The sequence below is a fragment of the Gambusia affinis genome, linkage group LG17 (assembly GCF_019740435.1).
Source record: "Gambusia affinis linkage group LG17, SWU_Gaff_1.0, whole genome shotgun sequence".
In the NCBI taxonomy this organism is placed as follows: domain Eukaryota; kingdom Metazoa; phylum Chordata; class Actinopteri; order Cyprinodontiformes; family Poeciliidae; genus Gambusia; species Gambusia affinis.
The window spans coordinates 14,276,150-14,296,448 of record NC_057884.1 but is presented as its reverse complement, the minus strand read 5'-3'; the positions used below and the strand labels follow the sequence as shown (position 1 = coordinate 14,296,448).

Genomic DNA, 20,299 nt, shown 5'->3' with positions numbered 1-20,299 from the left:
GCAGGCACATACAATGCCCTGTAAAACTGAACTGAACTCAGATGGAATAATGTGGGGGCAGACAAGCGCATGAATAATTGTGTCATTTGGGCTTGCCTCTTTCTGCTTTTAAGAACTGTAATGTTTTTCCAGGATGGTTTTTGTTGTTAAACAGTTAAATTTTAGTCAGATCCCATCTGTGAACAAAAGTTTCTAAGTCGAGATTTTGAATAGGATTTAGGTTCTTGTGTGAATGTAGCTCTGCTGCCACCACCATGTTTCAGAGTGATGTGTTTGCATCCTTCGCACGTCCCTTAGATGGCTTATGGCAAACTCTAAACAATATTTCTATTGGCTTTCCTTCAAAAAACCCTTAATTCTGGTCCGTCTCCCACAATTCAACATTTTCGGAGTGTGTGTCAAACTTTTATTCTGTTAAAATCTGTTTCCCTCCTGAGCTCTGGATCTCTCCAGCTCCTCCAGAGTTACTGTAGACATCTGGGCTGCTCCTTCACTCTACAACCTTTCCATTTAGGTCAACAACAATGTCTTTGTTAGGTTTAAAGTATTAGCAGAAAATACCAAAAGCTTGGGATGATATTTTATAACCCAACAAATCCTTCAATTTCTGAGTAAAGACTGAAAAAAAAAAAAAAGAATAGTTAAATAAATGAAAACTTTTTTTAAAGAAGAAAAAATAAGTGAATATGCCAGATCTCTTGGAGGGAAAAGATCCAATTAATAAATAAAGAATGATTATCAAGAGGAATGTGTTTTTACTCTAGCTTTCTAATATGTACTGCAGATTGATTGTTGAACATTTCACTGTTGTTGTTCAGTGGTATTTATGTTCTCACCACCATGTGGTGCTGATGGATAAGGAGCAAAATCACTTATTAAAGAAATGAAAAAAAAGAGAAAGAAATTCACAATTTTAAAAGACGAAAAGGACTGAAACGCTGTAGGTTCATTCACAAGTATTAAATAGTGCTTAATCTACCATTAAATGATTGTTTTTTGTTTTTGTAGAAACCTTTGATGCAAGATGGAAGAAAGAGGGAGCCAGAGACCCAGTCCCACTGGTTTCCCTGGTCCTTTGCCAGCGTACATCTGCTGCTGTGGCAGAGATGGGACTCCAACTCAGAGGAGAACTTTATGCTTAGGAGATCAGTCTTCCCAGGATGCCTCTCCACACTTGAGCACTTTAAACGGGGAATATTTCAGCCGGAGAATATCTGCTTTTACTCTCATTCAGGCTGAGGCCTGTCTTAAATTTGCAATCATGTCCCAGTCCTGGTGTGGGCAAGCCATTCTACGTGTGGAATTGGGCATACTGGTGGCAGTCCTGGTGGTCAGCGGCATGGCACAGATATATGAAAGAAGGGAAGAAGGGTCGTCCTGCTATGGAGGATTTGATCTTTACTTTGTTCTAGACAAGTGAGTGCTTCTACTTTTGGATAATCTCAGGAGAAGTTCTTTTAGAGTTTGGTGCATGAATCACCACAGTTTACTTCGATGTCACAGGTTCAAACGTTGCTGCTATAAAAAGCTACAATTTCTAATTATAGTTGGGCATGTAAATAAAGGATTTGTGATTGCAATAACTGAACCATTTGGCACCACGTCTTTATACTTCTCATATTTGTATTTAACCTAAATATTTTTGAAACGTATTGGTATTTTTTTTTGTTAACAGTTTACAAGGTAATTTTCCATAATTTAGAGGCTATTTTCTCTGGGTTTATCAAGCTAATCCTTCCTGAAACTTGCAACATATTTCCCCGCAATCTCCGTAGAACATACTAACAGGTTTTGATGGATAACCTAAATTATTTTGAAAGTATCTTTCAAGTTCCAGGCATGTATATAACAATTTTTGGAAAATTATTTAGCTTGTTCCACTAAAGGTCTGGAAAAATACACAGTAGGACTCAGCAAATAAATCTTATGTTAAGTTAGGTAAAGTTATCCCTAACTTACTACGTCCTGAAGTAAGTCCTGAAAGTAATCCCTAGATTTCGAGCAAGTAATCAGCATATTCAATGAAAACTGCTAAAAAAAAAGAAAAAGAAAAAGTATGCAGCAAATTTCAGAAAGTAACTTTTGAATTCTGAAAAAGTATCTGGTAAGCTTCAGAAAACTAACTCATAAGTTAATCAATTTCTATGTTTTGAAAAAGTTACATCTAACTTTAAGATTTCTTCACCCTCTGATATTACTTCAAGTTTACATTATGCTATTTTTTCAACAAATTTTTGAAAACCCTTCCTCTGCAATAATGCATTTGTCACAGTCAGCTAATGTCTAACTAGCCTGCTGCTCCCAGTTGTTTTTCTAAATTGTTTGACTGCTAAAATGGGAGTTTGAAATATGAATGAAATATTAGAATGCAATAAGAAAGGACAAGTTTATGCTTTGCATTAAAAGCTTTTATTTCTACATAACGGATGATTTATCTGAATACATCTCCCTAATCTACAAATTATTTTAGAAATAAACCTGCTACCTTCTAGAGTACTAACAAAATCCAGCAGCAGATTTCTACGTTCTTTAAACACATGAGGGTTAAATCACACAGGTGATTAAACTGTCACAGAGATAACATGACCTTTCAGAACGGATCCTGTGTCACATGACCTGGTTTACGTCTCTCTGGGTTTAACAGTGAAAGCACTCTTTTCATCTTGGACAGTAAAACTCGCTGCAGGGACTCATATAGTCAAACTGCAGCCGTACTTTCCTGACAGGAGCAGCAGCGTTTCTCTGTGTGCTCTGGGCAGCAGAACCCTTGCACCATTAGAGCCAGATGTTCCAAAGATCCCTGGTTTTTGGCGGCGTCCCTCCACTTAGACTCACATCCCTGGATAAATGAAAACATAAGGACGAGAGGCTGCCCAGAGCAGGCGCTGGAGCCGGTCAGAGCTCCAAATTTCCATTTAATTACTGACGTCAATATAATACCCTGCATTTTTTGTTCACTTTTGACATTTTTTTTACTTGCACCTGACATTAAAATGGAGAAGAAGAGAGCAACAGTTAAAATCTTGTGACTTTTGCTTTAGTTTGCTATTTTTTTTTGCAATAGCAAGAGTGAAGGTTTATGAAATGATCCCATGGTTTATTTGTAATGTGTAAACAGATATGACTATAGACGTATTGTTCAGGCCTTTAGCCATTGTGCAGCATGATGTCGCTGTTTTTTGTGAAGAGTAATAACAGGTTTGATGAAGTTTGTTTTGGAAATGAATTGGGTGAGTTCGATCATCTTGCAAATGTGGGTTCAACTCCTGGTTTTGTTTGTGTTGGTTCACTTTTTGGTCTTTAAGTAGCTCACACTGTAGTTTCCATAAAGTGTTGTGTCAAATCCAATTTTATAATCTATAAAATTGCCCAGAACGTCTTGTATTTTTTAGTTTCAATCAGTTGATCTCCCTTCTGATCTGGACTGGATGAATAATTAATGAAAATAGAAACAGAAACACTCAAAAAAAACTCCATAATTTATATAAAAAAAAACAACCTCAGAAAATATGGATGTTTTTTATTTGTTATTACCATCTTGTTTTTTTTGCAAATAATTAAATAATTTAATCTGAACTGTGGTCTAAACCGCCAATCAGAGTCAAACAATTATCAAAATTCATTACAATGCATACTACAGTGTTTGGTGGAGTAAACAGTTGGCTAACTACTTTAAAGTAATCATTTCACTTGCCAGTCTTTAAAAAGGTATCAAATGTATCTCTGAATGTTTTGCATGAGAAATATTCCAGAATTTTACTTTTTCACTGCTCTGAACTTTGTGATTCAGGTCCGGCAGTGTGCAGTATTACTGGAATGAGATCTATTATTTTGTGGATCATCTCGCCCACAAGTTCATCAGGTTTGTGCGGAAAATCCAGCTAAATGATGTGTCACAGTTACCTTGTGTCATTTATTGTCTTTATTCGAAATGTCCCAGTCCTCAGCTGCGGATGTCTTTTATCGTCTTTTCCACTGAGGGACGGATCCTCATGCCGCTAACAGAGGACAGGTGGGACTCACAACAACACTCTGCTTTATGAGTCTGGTTCTGGTTTGTATTTTGGGGGTTTTCTTATTGTTTCCTAATCAGAGAGCAAATTCGAACGGGACTGGAGGAGCTGCGCATGGTGCATCCAGGTGGAGACACCTTCATGCATAAAGGCTTTCAAAGGGTAAATATCTTGATAAATGTGTTAAATAAATGGAAAAATCGAGTCCAAGTCAGAGGACCAACTTCAAATCTTTTCCTTTCAGGCCAGTGAGCAAATATACTATGGAACTGGGTATGGTGAGAAAACTTTTAAAATGGGTATTTCTCAATATTCAAGCACGTATCAGGATACAAAGAACGCGACGTCTACACTGAAAACTACACTTCAGCTAAATTTCATATTTTTCATATTCATAAACTCTTGATTTCTTCTTCCGCTTAAGGCTACCGGACAGCTAGTGTTATCATCGCCCTGACAGATGGAGAGCTGAGAGAGAATCAGTTTGACTTGGCGGAAAGAGAGGTGAGGGAAATGACTCTGAGCTGAGGAGGACGATGTTTCTTTTTATCCTCTCATTTTCCCAAACTGGACCTTAAAGTCTTGTCTAATCATTAGGCTGGCAGAGCAAGGCAACTGGGTGCCACTGTGTACTGTGTTGGGGTGAAAGACTTCAACGAAACACAGGTGACTTCTGCCTGCCAGCTCATAAACGGAACAATTCATTGTTAAATTGGAGTGACGTAAATTGTTTTCTGCTTTAATTGACAGCTTTCCACCATTGCTGACAGTAAGGACCACGTTTTCCCTGTGCATGATGGATTTCAAGCTCTGCAAGGAGTTATTGACTCGGTACGCCACACACCTGATTAGATCCTATAAAAGCATAATACAGAGTTTGTGATGTGATTAACTTCTTGTCTAGATCCTGAAGAGATCTTGCATTGAGATCCTGGCTGTAGAGCCCTCGAGTATCTGCGAAGGAGGTGAATAAAATGCTTCATTTAACTATGAACATATACAGTTGAAGCCTTATATTTACATGCACTGAAAAAGTAAAACACATATGTGTTTTTTCTCACTGTCAGAGGTTAAAATGAACCAAACTTTTCTTGTTTTGGGGCAGTTAGAATTACCAAAATTATTTCTATTTACTAGCAAGAACATTTTTTCGAGTGTTTTCTTTTTTCCTTTTGCAACTTTCTTCAAATTCAGACCATTTAAAATGATCAGTTTCTCTGATTTTACTCTTTATAAGTATAGTTTGAGTATAATGAAGTTTGTTATTTTACTCGATGGACTTCTGACAACATGTCTCTGAAATTCCAAGCAAAAATTTAGCATTTGCAAAGAATGAGAAATGGGCAAAATAATGAAAAAGCTTCAAGTAATGCAAATAAATCAAGTTCATATTCATGTAGAAACAACAAAACTAATATTTTAACTCAGGAAAGGTTCAGGAATCAATATTTGGAGGAATAACTCATTTGAACTGCCTGGTTCTTGTCTTTAGATGTTGCTTCACTATTTCCACATAATGTTCTTCCCTATATTATGAAAAGCACCAGTTCTTCCTGCAGCAAAACAGCCCCACAACATGATGCTGCCACCACCGTACTTGATAGTAAGGATGCTACAAGAGTCCCTGTTGTTCCTGCAAAAGTAACAAAGGTGATCATGGCCAAACAGTTCCGCTCTAGTTTCATCAGATCACAGGACATTTCTCCAAAAATTTGTGTCTTGCTCCATATGAGCATCTGCAAAGTGGAATCTGGCCGTTTATGTTTCTTTTAAAGCAATGGCTTCCTCCTCACTGAAGAGCCCATGTCACCACAGGACACGTTTCATGTGGATAATGATGCTGTCTTTGGCCTTTGATCTGGGGTCTTTCTGCACATTTTAAACCAAGACACATTTATCTTCGGGACTCATAACCTCTGTCTCCTTTCTGAGTGTGATGACTGGCCTTTTCCATAATGTCCAAACTTGCATGAAATTGTTTGAACAGATAAATGTTCAAACATCCAGAAATTGTTCCTAAGGATGAACCAGGTCTTTGCAGCTGCATGATTCTCCTCCTGATATCTCGGCTGATTTCTTTTGGTTTTCCCAATGATGTCAAACGAGAACGCAGAGTGTTTTAGGTGTGACCTTAAAATACGTCTACAGGTGTGACTCCAGTTAACTCTAATGTGTCTGTTGACTTATTTTTGTTTAAGGTTTAATCCAAGTCATACAGACAGTTATCTCTGATACTGATAGGTAGTTTAATGTAGGTTAAACTTCTGAATTTAAAGAAAGTTAGAAAAATACAGAAAATAAGGTTTTCTAGCATTTAGCTAACAGAAATAATTTAGGTAATTCTAACTCATCTAAAGCAAGAGATCTTTGATCAGTGTATTTAAACTTCTGCACTTATTTACCCAAAAACTTTCACAGAGGTTATTTTTTCTTTTAGAAGAATATTTCTAATTTGCCATGTCCCTCCAGAAAACTTCCAGGTGTCTGTCAGAGGAAACGGTTTCCTTCACGCCAGAGACGTGCAGAAGGTCCTCTGCAGCTTCCGCATCAACGACACAGTTACTTTCAGTAAGTGCTGCACTTCTTTGGGATTTAACACAAACTCATTTCAATATAATTGTAAGTATTTTTTTTTTTTTTTGTAAAATACTAAAACTGATAAACCTGATAAATAAAAAGCTTGAAAACAAAAACTATCTTCCTGCAGTAACTATTGAGCTCATTCAAAGCCTTAAACTATCCAGATTTTCTTCTAATTTTTATTCCTTTTATTAAATATTCTTCACTTTAAAAGATCTTATCAAGCCTAATAATAGCTTGTAATGTGTTTGATTTTACTCTCAGCTCAGCCGTGGCTACACTTCCACACAAAAGCAATTATTGCCCTAAAACGTTATGTTACAAACTCAAACTTTTCTGTATCTTACTGAGATTTTTTGTGTTGAATCAAACAACATTTTTTAAAAATCAAAATCTCAAATGTGTTTTTCCACAAATAGATATTGTCACAATTTTTGTGACATTTATGACCATTCTTCTTTGAAAAATTGGTGAAGCTCAGCCAGATTGGAGGGAGAGCAACTGAATGACCTGCTCCAAACTCTCAGCTGGGTTTAAGCCTGGACTTTGACTGAGCCATTTTATCTAAACCATTGATTCTCCCTCCTCTAGATCCCCTGGCCTGCATGTGTTATATTAACTAGGTTAACAGGCTTTTGCTGAGAAGGCAATGCATTCATTTGAGTTAGGTGTGCTGCAGTGGAGACACACCTAAAACGTGAAGGACTCCTAGGAACAAGGTTAAAAATAATTTATCTAAACCGTCCCATTGCAGCCCTGGTGATATGTTTACGGTCATTGTCCTGCTGAAAGGATTCTCAAGTCATTTACGACCTCTAAATGGTTAGAAACACAAGTTCATCCAGATGTTTATTTAATTATTCCACAAAAAACAGAAAATGACTGTCACTATAAATAGCAAGCTAAGTGTGGAAAAACTAAGGATGAGGCAATAAAATGAGATGTTAAACTCCATAATTGTAACCTACAAGCACAGCCATTACTAAGTCTTAATCCTCATTACATAATAAGCACGCTGGTGTCTTTGACGCCACTCTGTTGAATGTATTTTGATTCTCAACATATGGATGGGCAGGGGCCAAACATTCTTGGTGGGCCGCTATGACGTTAGCCTTCTACCTCTTTAGTCACCATCAGCGCCGTCGTTCTTTGCTTTGAATCGGCTGGTGAAGCACTCAGGACTTCTCAGATGTCTGCAGAGGAATGTGGGGCTCATCAGCAACCAGGGCTCTTTGCACACACTAGACACTCACTCAGCCAGGGTAAATAAGCCACAAACCCTCCCCAGTTTGCTTCAGTTTCCATCAGAACAGGAAGTCCAGGAATTTAATAGCATAAAAAAAAGGATTGAAGCTTCGGATGTTTCAAGACGAGGAGAAAAATATGAATTTGACTTTTCTTCTTCATCACTGAACCATCCTCTGAGTTTTAGCTCATTGAGCTTGAATTTTTTTTTTCTGTTCCTGCAGTGGAAAGACCTTTGGTGGTGAGAGATACTTACCTTTTGTGTCCAGCTCCGGTTCTGGAAAGATTTGGAGTGTAAGTGGGAACAATGTTCACAAGAAACACATCTGTAAAATACAGAGTAAAATAATAAGCTGAAACATCACTGTTTGTGCTCATACTCTTGTTCATGCATGCTCATTAATGACACCATGAATCTGAATAACCTCTTTTCTTTAATATTGTGGCGAGACTAGATTGAAATCGGGAAATTGTAAAGTTCTAAACCCAAATAAAATTGCTCCACAGCGCCACCTTGGGAATTTCACCCAAGGAATATTACTCCCCTTTTTGATAGGACACACAAGTTCACTCATGCATGGATTAAGACATCTGAGACAAGTTTAAAATGTACAAACAGCTTTTTATTAGATTCTTCTTAAAATATTCTTTTTAAAACCAATTCTTTATAATACTAAAGGGAAAAAAAAAGAAAAGTAACTACAGTAGCTGAGGTTACCGGCGGAAGGGGCCACTATAAGACGGTATCCATCCAAACACAGCAAACAAAACCCCTGTAAAACACCAGACGCAGTGAGACAACCCAAACTCAGGAATCACGGCACACAAAAAAAGAAGACACCATCACTACACCAACACCGCCGCCGGGCCTCAGCACTGCCAACAAAGAGAGAAAAGAACAATTAATAATGACAACAATCCAAAATATACAACGAAAAGAAAACAATATCAGCCTAAATGTATAAATAGTTAGATCACACCAAAAGGCTGGAACAAAATAAAGAAAAACAAATTAAATGTCCGAATCTGGTGCGACCCTCTGGCCACGCCGCAACAGGAGGTGAATTGAGCGCGCCGGTGCAGACGCCAATGCCGCACGCCAAACACCACTTCAATAAGGGCGTGTAGCCGCCACCACGATCCGAGGTTGATAATGCGCAGAATCCGGGATATCAACAGAGCAGCAATGGTAATATGGGGGAGATCTGTAAAAGTTAATTAGTCACTATTTAACAGAACTGCAACAAATTGGCGCTAACAATGAGCGTTACTTCTTACCTCCCAATCCAGACAAACTCATGTACGCGCGCACACACACACAAACCGACGACGAGGAGGAGGAGAGCCGCAGAGTAGCGTTTTGCCTATGATCACACCTGGATTTAGATTTTCTGTGAATAAACAGCAATAGTGCAAAGAGAGGGGAGACCTACCACCACAAGATCAGAGCAGCATGCACCTGATGTTATGCCTTTTGGCTGTCAGTCCCTGAGACGCGAGTCACAGTCAAGCTTGAGGAAGACATGTGTGTCCGATTGGGCGCAGCGGCTTCTTATATATCACGCCCACTTTGCCCAACCGGAACCTCGCACCTGAAAGCTATTTGTATAGCAATACATGTATTTCTATACCACTACAATATGAACAATCTAAATCAGAGTTTAGCAAATTGTGAACACAAAAACAGATTGAAATGTTAAAAAAGGATAACTTGAGTTCTCTGCTGACATACATGGATTGGAGAATTTGTGACATTCCCGATACGTGCAGCTTAAAAAATGCATTAATTATGATACTGAAACAATAGCTGGGATCAGAGAGAAATATACCAAGATTTAACCATTCTGCTGAAATAAAAATGAACAAAATAGACGACAAATATGGCACAGAAATGCATTCATATGGTTTTGTTAAGTGGATTCTTTCATTTATTGCTGGAAATCTTCCCTTTTTTCAGGTCAGCCACTCTCTATGTCAGCATGAATAACGGCCTCAGCTTCATATCCAGCTCTGTCACAATTACTGCCATCACCTGTGTAAGTATGAAAGAAACAAAACTGGTTCTTTGATGAACACCAAACATCCCCCAATCTTTACTCTGATTTCTCTTTTACGCTTGTACAGTTGCTGTGTTTGTCCCATATCATGTCCACATGACGTAAAGTCTTTTTTTTTTTTTATTGTCAAGAATCAAAGGCAGTGCAAAGTGAAAACTGAAATCTTGTTTGCAGTTTGACGGGACCTTTGTGGGGATCGCGTTGCTCATCCTGCTGCTCTTGTTCACCGTTATTCTGCTCTGGTGGTTCTGGCCTCTCTGCTGCACCGTGGTATGAAAATAGCCAAGAAGAAATGGAAATAACTGTATTTTCTTTTGCAATCAACCAAATACTTCATAAACAAATTTTTACATGCTAAAACTGTGAGATTACAGTGGCTGTTTCAACTCGTTGCAGGTTATTCATGAGCCACCTCCTCCCGTGATTGAAGACCTCTCTGTAGGTCACACTTGTTAATTTCATTTACACATTTAAGTTACAATTTAATTCATTTATTTTAAGTGCCTAAAACATTACTTAGGAGGACGAAGACGGTTTTCCAAAGAAGAGGTGGCCCACTGTGGATGCGTCGTACTACGGTGGCCGTGGAGTCGGGGGAATCAAGAGAATGGAGGTAAAAGGTTGAAGAAAAAAAAAAGTGAAATAACACACATTTATGAAATATGAGAACCGCTTCTGCCTCACTGTGTAATTGCCCAACAACAGCAAGTGATGTGGTGGAATGGTGAAGACATTACAGTTTAAGTGTGATGTCAGGAAAAGTGGGTCATTATGTGGCTTTGCAGTTTTAAAACTGGTCACGATTGTATATATTGCAAAAAATTGGTCAATTTAGTCCCTTTTAGATGTTATGAGACCAAAATAGTCCCAACATGAAGAACCAGTGAGCTGTTTCTGTTCCTTTTATTCGTCCACTGGGGAGGCAGTCTGTCTGCAGGACTCTCAACCCACCCAGACCAGCTCCTGTTACGTCTGTACAGTGCTGGAGTGTGAGCAAAGGAAGACTGAGAGTCTGTGCAGGAGGAGGCGATTTCCTGTCTTTCAACATTCCTAACACAAAGATTAAAGCAACAAAAAAAGTCGACAGATGTAGTAAAAAAAAGAGGGGTTTTTTCTGTCTTGTCTTTTTAAAATCACATTTGATGTTTCAGATGATGGACAAATTTAATGAGAGGAAATCATTTTATTTTTCGAGGGAAGCTAACTAAAGCAACCTGGCTTAAGTGAAAAACATTTATAGCTGTCAATCTATATTAATGTCATGTACATAAATAATCAGTCTCACTCTGGATACTTATCGAAATTAGGACCTAGTTCTTTAATTAAATGATATTTACACAGAATAATTGAATATGTTATTAATTTTATAACCATTTTTTTATGCAAAACTAACACCAAGACAAACATAAATAAATAAGATAAATTCTACACTGGTTTGGATTAAAAGCTTTGAGACGTAAAGTTTGTCGCTCTCTCAAGAGTTTAGAGGAAACGCCTTTCTCACAGAATATTTGTCCCACAGTCTCTCCGCTCAGCTGCTGGGGAAATCTGAACACAACAGATTTATTTTTGCCAAAAATGTTCTTGGTCTGGTTTGGTTTGGTGTGCCTTTGGTGGCCACTCACTCTGAATCACTTTGAGACTGAATTGTACACAAAGAAAGTAAGAAAACAGGAAAACATCTAGTCGGCCTAGTAAATGGTCACAGTGATGCTGTCAGACAACTCGTCTCTTCTGAGGTCTGGATGTCCTGGAAATGACAGCAAGTTGTTTGTTAACGGGGAATCAATTTAAAATTCCTCCAGACACGACAGCACTGGAATCTTGCAAAACATTTTCGCACATAAAAGAGGAGGTAATGATAAAAGATTGTTTTTTCTCTTTTCCTCGTTGAGCTTTCTTTGACAAAATGTTGACTTCCTTCACAACATCTGAGAGGCAGAACTGCAGTTGGAAAGTACCAACAAGAACTCTGGTGGGTTTTACCTACTAGGGGTTTGTTGGTCACTTGCCAGGACTTGCTGGTCATCATCGATCCTGCAGTTATTTAGTCTGTCCTGTGTTCATTCGGCTCATCCAGCAAACAATTATGTCTGGAGAGAGGATCCTCATGGCTGACATTTCATCCATCCAGGACGTCAGAAAAAGAGCAGCTCAGTAACATCTCTGCAGACTCCACACATCCTGGATACAAATGGTTTTAACGTTTAACTTCAGGTGAGCTGTTTGTAAAAATTAGGCACCAGAGAAGCTGCACTTACATTTCAACTGTGTAAAAAACTTAATCCAAAATGTAAAAAACCCCAAAAAAACAAAACAGCATTTCACAATTTTGGTGTTTCCATTAAAAAAGAAACACAATTAAAATCACACATGAAGAAGTTTGTTCTCTTGAGAAGTCATTAAAAATATGCCATGCAAACATCCTCCAACTACTTCCTGTTATCTTCCTCTTCATGGTCTGCAGCGGTGGCGACATCAATTTGTTGGTCATGTGACTCCTGGGAAGCGAAGAAAGTGTTTCCATTGCACTTTTGTGAAATAAACTTAATTTGATGCCAAGAACACCACCGTATACCAAAGCTTTTAAAAAAAATTTTAAAATTTGGAGTGTTTTTGTTGAGCAAATTTATTTCTGAAATGACAAATTAATAATGAAAACCCAACTACTGAGAGTTTCTTGAACACAACAAACACCTGGCAGCTACTCTAGTGTAAAATAAAATGTGCATTTTTTTCACAGCCAGATAACAACTTCTACTTTTCATTCTTTAAAAAAAAAATTAAATACATGTACATATTATTGCTGTGTCCCAATTTTATTTCCCCTAATGTTTATGTATTTATACCTATATGCTGTGAATGCTTGAAAGAAGTAGTCAAATTCCTCAGTTGTTCACACAATTGTGGCCCATTGTATTGAAATCCATGCTTCTGTTGTCATTCTTTTGGAAAGCCTTGCTTGCTTTAAAAACTAAAAGTTTCTTTTAGAGTATATATAGTTCAGCTGTGGTGATCATGACAAGCACACAATCAAAAAGTTCAAACTTTGGTTTATGCTACAGCATAAACCAATCTTTGTACATATTAACCTTTTAATTTTTTTGTAATTATGTCATGTTTAACAAACCTTTTCATCATGCATTTTTCTTATATAATTTATTAGGATCTTTTCTAGCTCTTTTTATAGAACCAAAGTATTTAAAGGGTTGTACTTTCTTTTTACTAAATATTCTGCTAACACATTTCCTGTTTCCTGTTCCTGATTTGAAAATTAAATGTCTTCCCATTTGTTTCTTATCTAGTAGCATATGTACTTCAGTTGAGAGAGAAACTAACTACAAATCCAAGAAAGAAAGACAGAATAATCACAAAAGTAACAAAAAGAGGACATAAGTGAAAAGACAGAGTAAGACATTCCACACTCAGACTCCTTGATGTGGTGGTTAACATTATTCATAATGCTTAAATTACCAAAGTTAAATCAAAACTTCAGATGAAACACGTGGCAGTCTTTACCTCAACCCTCAGCGTGCAGGAAGCAAAAGATGAAAGGTGGGAATGAGATCAAACAGAAGAACAATAAAGCTTCCTTAATGGAGTTCAGCACGCAGGTCCATGCCGCATGAAACCAAGTCACTTAGTTGACACAGAGAGACACAGAGAGACACAGAGAGACACAGAGAGACACAGAGAGACACAGAGAGCGAGACTGAGGTCATCTGGACAACAAACACGACTGAAATGTTTGCATGTCAGAAGGAGCTGAAAAGTTTTACTGGTCTGAGACACTGATTTCTTTTTTATCTTTTCTTTTCTTTTTTGACAGAACAGTTTGACATTAAAAAATAAAAAATACCTATTCTTAATCTTTGAGAAAGTGCAGCAGTAAGGGGAACGACTACAGGAACTCTGTCTCCCTTGTGTGTCTGATAAATCATGCAGAAACAGGATTATGTCTGCCTCCTTTGGGATGATTCACTCAAAAAGAAAGACACTCTTCATTCAGCGAGCAAAGCTCTGGAGTCAAACAACTCCAAACACTAAAATGGAAAGTATGCAGAGCTTCATTTATGTGCTCTTTCTGCCAAGTCAAGGCATTTGTGGCTTTTGTGTGGTAGCTGAAAGGGAGTGAATTTGACTAATGAACTTCCAAGGCTGTGTTGACAGTGCGGGTTTAGCTTGTTAAATTCTGGCTCACTGTTGACATCTCAGCCTTCTTTGCGTCAACGTAAAGGCGAACACTAAAAAGAATTGAAACGAGACATCCAGGTAGTCTGGCGAGGTATCTTGTTTATGCGAGTTACTTCTCTTTAACGCCGCTGTTTAACATCAGCTCTGAAATAAAGTTAGTGTCGAAGAAAAGTCACAAATTTGAAACAGTTCCATGGAAAACAAAGGACTGCCTACTTTTGTTTTGGGTTGTGGATTTCAGCAGAGTTGGTTTTATTAAAACCTTGCAGGACTTTGTATGGTTTCTATGGAACAAAGCAACCTGATACAGCAGCAGTTGTTTAATGCATGAGTTCAATTACAGCGTCCCCGACCCCAACAGGCTTTTTTCAACAGCCTTTATCTTCTATTCCTATAATCGACAGATTTAATTATTAAAGATACTCTGTTTTCTCAAGATTGAAAATACTCTGTCTTGAGTATCTTCAGTCAGAGGCATCTGCAGATTGGATGTAATACAGACCGCTACAAGAAACCTTAAATTACCACCTTAAATAACTCTTTGAAGAATCTGAATTAATGAGCAACAACATTTAATTTTCCTCTGGGATTAATAAAGTAGTTTTGATTTTTTTGATTTTTATTTTTAAATTCTGATGTTATCATTTGTTCTGTCTGCCTCTTTTATTAATTTGATCCCTTACGATGCATCATATTAGAATATGTGTCCTAATCAGTCTCGTTTGTCAGAATAAAAGTACCTTTCTGAAAATAATCTTTAAGCCGGTATTAAAAGTATTTTTCATCTAGTTTTTAAAAGTATTTTTAATTGGTCTGATGTAATATTCTAATATAAAATCTCTTGTTTTCATTAGCTGTAAAGGGAAAATCATAGCAGTTAAGAGAAAAAAAGCATCTGTATATAATTAATATAGTGTGTTTCGCTTGGTGATAACTTTCCTTAAATTTGGCTTTGCAATAATATTCTAAGTTATTAAATTAGTCTATCTAGTGATTTTATGTCTCCCCCTGGGTTTTCAATCTCTTTGAAGAACGTTTTGCTGGCTATATGAAGAGTGCTCCATAAAAGTTCTGATTGGGCCCGACTAATGGATCTCAGGCTCATAAAATCTACATAACAGCTTTGAATGCCAACGTTTCGCTGGGGGGAAAATATTGCATCAAAATCTTGTGTCCTACCTTCATAAACATGTGAAGTTTGTTAAACACTTTCCAAGGTTTTAACTGGAGCCATGTGGGTCGTTGGTAAATAAAGGCTCTCCTGTTGCGTTGAGGCCTTATGTTTACTATTTGTTACTATAGGTTTTGCTAACTAATATCTGCAGTTTGTTGTCATTTTTATTTTATTTACATGGCTGTTCTCCTTTGCTTGTCCGTCTTTTCAGGTGCGCTGGGGAGATAAAGGCTCAACTGAGGAAGGAGCCAAACTGGAAAAAGCCAAAAATGCTCGAGTTGTGATGCCCTCCCAGGAGTATGATCCACCTCCACCGCGGCTTTATTACCACACACACAAAACCATCCCCTCCCAGAAGTGGTATTCTCCCATTAAGGTGCTCACTCACTTTTTCCCACCTTGTGAACTAGATTTAGATTTGCTCTAAATCCAAACCTTGGTTTGGGTAAATGTGCTGTCGTCTTCTGAGCTTTTGTTTTTGCTCACAAATAGTTTCCTAAGACACCAGAAGTGAGAAAATATGTTGGTTTTAGTGCTTTTGATTATCTGTTACCAGGAAATAGGTAATAAAATTCAGTTTCCTCCAATATTTGTCAGCTGCAAGGATGGACGTAACAAGATCCAGACTTGAACTGAGCTAACCCCTCGGAAAGGAATCTGTGGAGTCTGTTGTGGTTTTAACTGGTTGCTTATCTGTCGCTGTTTATTACATAAAGCCTTCCACGCATCTGCAGAGAAAGGAACTGAGCTCAGAGTTGGACCTCTTTTTCCCCTACTTTCTTCTTCATCATATATTTTTTTAAAAGATTAATGGTACAATGAAATAATTTCAGGTTATCCGATAAAAAGAAATAACTTATGGACAACTAAAAGCAAATTTTTTTTTTGGTTTGTTTTTAAAACTGAACTGCTGACACCTTCTTGACATTTTGGGTTTATTTTTGGATAAATAAAATTTTTTATACCTGGCATTTTTTATAATGACCTCCAAGTTTAGTGTAAATACAATACAGTTTTGTTTCTAAGAGACTTTTTAATGCCCATATGATGCTGTATTGTGTGTGAAAGGCAACAAACTTAAGAAGTAATGGTTTCCAGCTGGAAAATTAATAAAAGAAAATTATCTTAAAGATGCAAAAGTCAAAAGTAAAAGCTTAGAAAGCTCAGAAAACCACTGAGCATGATCATAAGATTGTAATAACATTACAGAAGTGACAAATGTAATCATTTTCCAGGGAAAACTGGATGCTCTGTATGTGCTGCTGAGAAGAGGCTACGACAGAGTTTCAGTGATGCGACCTTATCCTGGAGACAAGGTGACTTTATTTATCTACAGTGAAGCAGAAGATGTAAAAATAGATGTGAAAAATTCTGTAGCAAAACAAGCAAACCTAAAAACACCCATATGGTGAGACTGGCATAACTTCACTGCCATTTTTGAGTTAAATATAATTTAAATTAGCCTTATGGAAGCTATCAAATGATGAAATAATTTAGACAATGCATTATTGTCTGCAGTAACAAGCCTGCAGAAGTCATCAGGACTCCATGCAGTCTGGCTCCCAAAGTTCACAGAGTCTGCATGACTGAGTTTTCTTTTATGTCACTCACTAAAAAGAAAAATGCACTCTTTCCACTTGCAAATTTGCCAGTCGCCCTGCAACAGGAAATTTAGGAATTTGTGCCCAGTTTCTTGCCCTCATAAAGCTAATTGTCCTTTCGTCATTGGTTGTGCAGCTACACATTTCCATGTTACTCTCTGTGCCTTCATTACAGGGTCGGTGCATCAACTTCACCCGGAGCCCGTCCTACCCTTCCCCCCGCTATCCCATCTACAACCACCCCTCCACACCTGTCTACACGTTACCACACAGGTACCAACGGCGCCCATCCGACGACTGCGAGGACCTCCACCTGCCCCCATCGCCAACCTCCACCCTGCCACCTCTGCCGTCGACTCCACCCCCGTCCTCCAGCAGCTGCTCCTCCTCGTACACGCCTCCTCCCAACAGAGACCTGCCCCCGACCAACGGCAGACAAAACTCAGTGCCGCCGTCTCCCACGGGCTCCCTGCCTCCGCCACCACAGGCGTCGCCTCCATGCAGAGCACCTCCGCCCTCACGCCCGCCTCCGCGACCCAACCATGAGATCAACATGATCAAAACATGAAATAGGGATTTCTTCACAAGTCTAGGTCAGATAGTGTAAATAATACGAGTTGTTTAGATGTTTTTATTTAGTTTGTCTTTTAGATTAAAAAGTGTCATTCACTGTTTTGCCAGAGTTTTAAAATAAACATGGGGCAGCAGCCAAAACTTTTGGAGCTGCTTAAAATCTTAAAGGCAACCAAAAGTTGCAACAAAAGGAACTTGGACAATATTGTGTTTGTATCTTTTGAGTAAAATACAAACCTGGGGTAAACATTTGGACAGTCAATGTTTTTCTGGGATCTGAGGACATCAGAAGGTATTTTGAACTGACAGAGGGCACATAAACGCAAAAACCTGGGAAACTTTATGCTCACAAACAATCACTTTAACGCTCCGCCTGCTGACGCTACTAGCACTATTTGTTGTCACCTTGCCACGAAATGTGTTGTGTCCTCATCAGTTAACTCTGAGTTCTTTAAATTGTTTAATAATCCTGGACCAAAGCATGTTTTCAACAGAAAGGTTACCTTTGGTAATTGGAGAGAAATTTGTCTTCTTTTGCCTGCCTTATTTTCTGATATTCTACCAACAAATATTTGATTACTTGTGTCGTGTTATACTTGGTGTTTCCCTCAGATTTAGGTTTGAACTAATCCCTCACTTCTTCTTTTTCATGCAGACATCCAACTACACAAATCCTTCTCAGTTAGATCTAATGCAGGATGGAGCAGAGGTACAACACTGAGACCAGATTACTAAAATAAAATTAAACATGTGAAACTTTAATTAATTTCTGATCCCTTTGAGTGACAACCTGGAGATTATCTTTACAGGTTTTCATTTCCTGTAAAGCTAAGCGTCCTCTCCGGAGAGTTAATCTGTGACTGACCCAGCAGCAGATCTGAAACCTTTGATTTGTTCATTGTGCAGTAAAATTAAAAATAACACCTTTTTTGTCTGCTTGACTCACAGTTGATTTTTTAAATTGAATTTTTAATTGTTTTTATTATGTCCAAAAATCTGCTACGTTGGGTTAGATTTTAGAGCTCGTGTGTGAGGTAAATCTCCCGAACTTTGACTTATTGAATGTGAGCACAATAATCCCCAGATGTGGGTGGCTGATGGAGGTGCAGAAGGTGCAGCTGGTGGAGCATGAAAAGCCGACTGTCAGGAGTCCAGCTTTTTATAAGGTGACTGTATATTTTCCAGTAGGTCTTAAAATAAACCATTTTCACAGCTTTTCACTTGGAGAATAGGTTCTGGATGAGTATATAAATCGATTTACCAGAAAACGGAATTAGATACGTTTCATCCGTCTCAGAAGACGACGCTGCTTTTTTGAGGAGAGCATCGCTGACCCCTGACCCGTCCTGATTTGCCCTGAATCCAGCCGCTTCACTTTCAGGTTTTAAAGTGTCTTCTGATCCCAGCAAAATTTGCACAAGATTTACATATTCCTCCTGCAATGGCAGTGAGCTAAATCCACCAAGTATGAAGGATCCAGCTGCAGAGAGTTGAGAAGAGTTATTATTAAGGACTTTTTATTCATCTTTAATTGGAGTACAAGTTCTCCAAACTCTTTGAGTATCCTTGGAATTTTGACAATGTCTTCCACATGTATTTGCACTCCTTGTAAAAATGTGGAATACGCCTTAAAATAAAAATAATATTATCCAGTAATATCATCTAAGACAGAACGCATTACAATAGGTGTTATGGAGGCTTGTTGTCCTCCACATGTATGAACCTGCTGCTGAAAACATGATGTTCCCACCTCCAAACTCCAAAGGTGATAGTAATTTATTTATTTTTTAAAAAGCTGTGCAGGGTATTTGTTCTCCAACGTTGGTGTGTGTTTTTAATTTTGGTCTCATCTAACCAGACTATATTCCCCTTGTATTTCACTGGTTTGTTTGCAAACAAACTTTAAACATGCTTCAACAGGATTTTTCTTCAGGAGTGGAGTGTTGCGCACTGAGTGTGGATAGAAGTGGCAAGTGCTCAACTCATTGTTTCCACTGTAAATGCTATCTGTTTATTTCTGGTCTATCTATTGGAAAGCTTTTATTATTACTTCTTGAATTGTCAGTCAGAACCTTTGAGAGTGAAAGTTATAGTGAAATTATTATTTCTAACTTCCTATGGCTCCAACAGTGCATGAGGTTGGAATTAAGCTCAAAACAAACAAGGATTGATATGTTTTGCAACAATAAACAACGATTAGACGATTTTCTCAGCGAAAAAAATATCTGAAGTTATGATCATCTTATGATCTAATTACATTTTCTTTAGTAGCTTTGGATTACTTGGATTTCTAACAAGTGGTTTATGCTGTTAGCCTGATTAAAATTATATCGACTCAGAAATATTTGTATATGCTCCCTGTCACAAAGGAAAAAAAAATCTTGCTTTCAATATTAATATATTCAATAAAATGCTGAAAATGTTTTTCTAAACAATTTAATTTTACATGTGAGGAAAAACTGAGCATTAGCTAATCAAGCTAATGACTGATCCGTTTGGGAAAAATGCTCATCTTCATATTTTTTGACTGCAGAGGTGGGAAATTTGTGCTCTGAAACGATTCCTTAGTTAGTTTTCCTTTTGGAAGCTTGTTTCTATTATTCCTCGTTCTTGTTGAACATCTAAAATATTTTTACCTTTTATCCCTCTGAGGGAAACAAACAGACATGAGAGAAAAAAAAAAACCTTTAGATGGAGTTAAAATATTATGTAACAAGCCACAAAGCAGACAGTCAGCTGACTCTTATTCCAGTCAGATTTCCTAAAATAAATCCTATTTCCATGTGTTCTCCAAGTGTTTTTCATATTTGGAAATGCCTTGAAAGGCACTCAAGTCTGCAGTTTTGAGGTGGTGAGCTCACA

General features: G+C 37.9%; 1 protein-coding gene across 1 annotated transcript; it reads left to right on the top strand.

The window, feature by feature from the left end:
• The first annotated feature begins 1,136 nt into the window (after positions 1-1,136).
• On the top strand, positions 1,137-19,800 carry LOC122819390 (anthrax toxin receptor 1-like). Its single transcript, XM_044096082.1, has 18 exons — positions 1,137-1,416; positions 3,791-3,862; positions 3,941-4,012; positions 4,094-4,175; positions 4,258-4,291; positions 4,438-4,517; positions 4,611-4,679; positions 4,764-4,844; positions 4,918-4,978; positions 6,483-6,581; positions 8,063-8,132; positions 9,796-9,874; positions 10,070-10,165; positions 10,292-10,333; positions 10,416-10,508; positions 15,475-15,639; positions 16,499-16,579; positions 17,040-19,800. Exons 1-18 carry the CDS (start codon positions 1,262-1,264, stop codon positions 17,430-17,432), a joined length of 1,824 nt encoding a protein of 607 aa, XP_043952017.1. The 5' UTR covers positions 1,137-1,261; the 3' UTR covers positions 17,433-19,800.
• Positions 19,801-20,299: the final 499 nt, after the last annotated feature.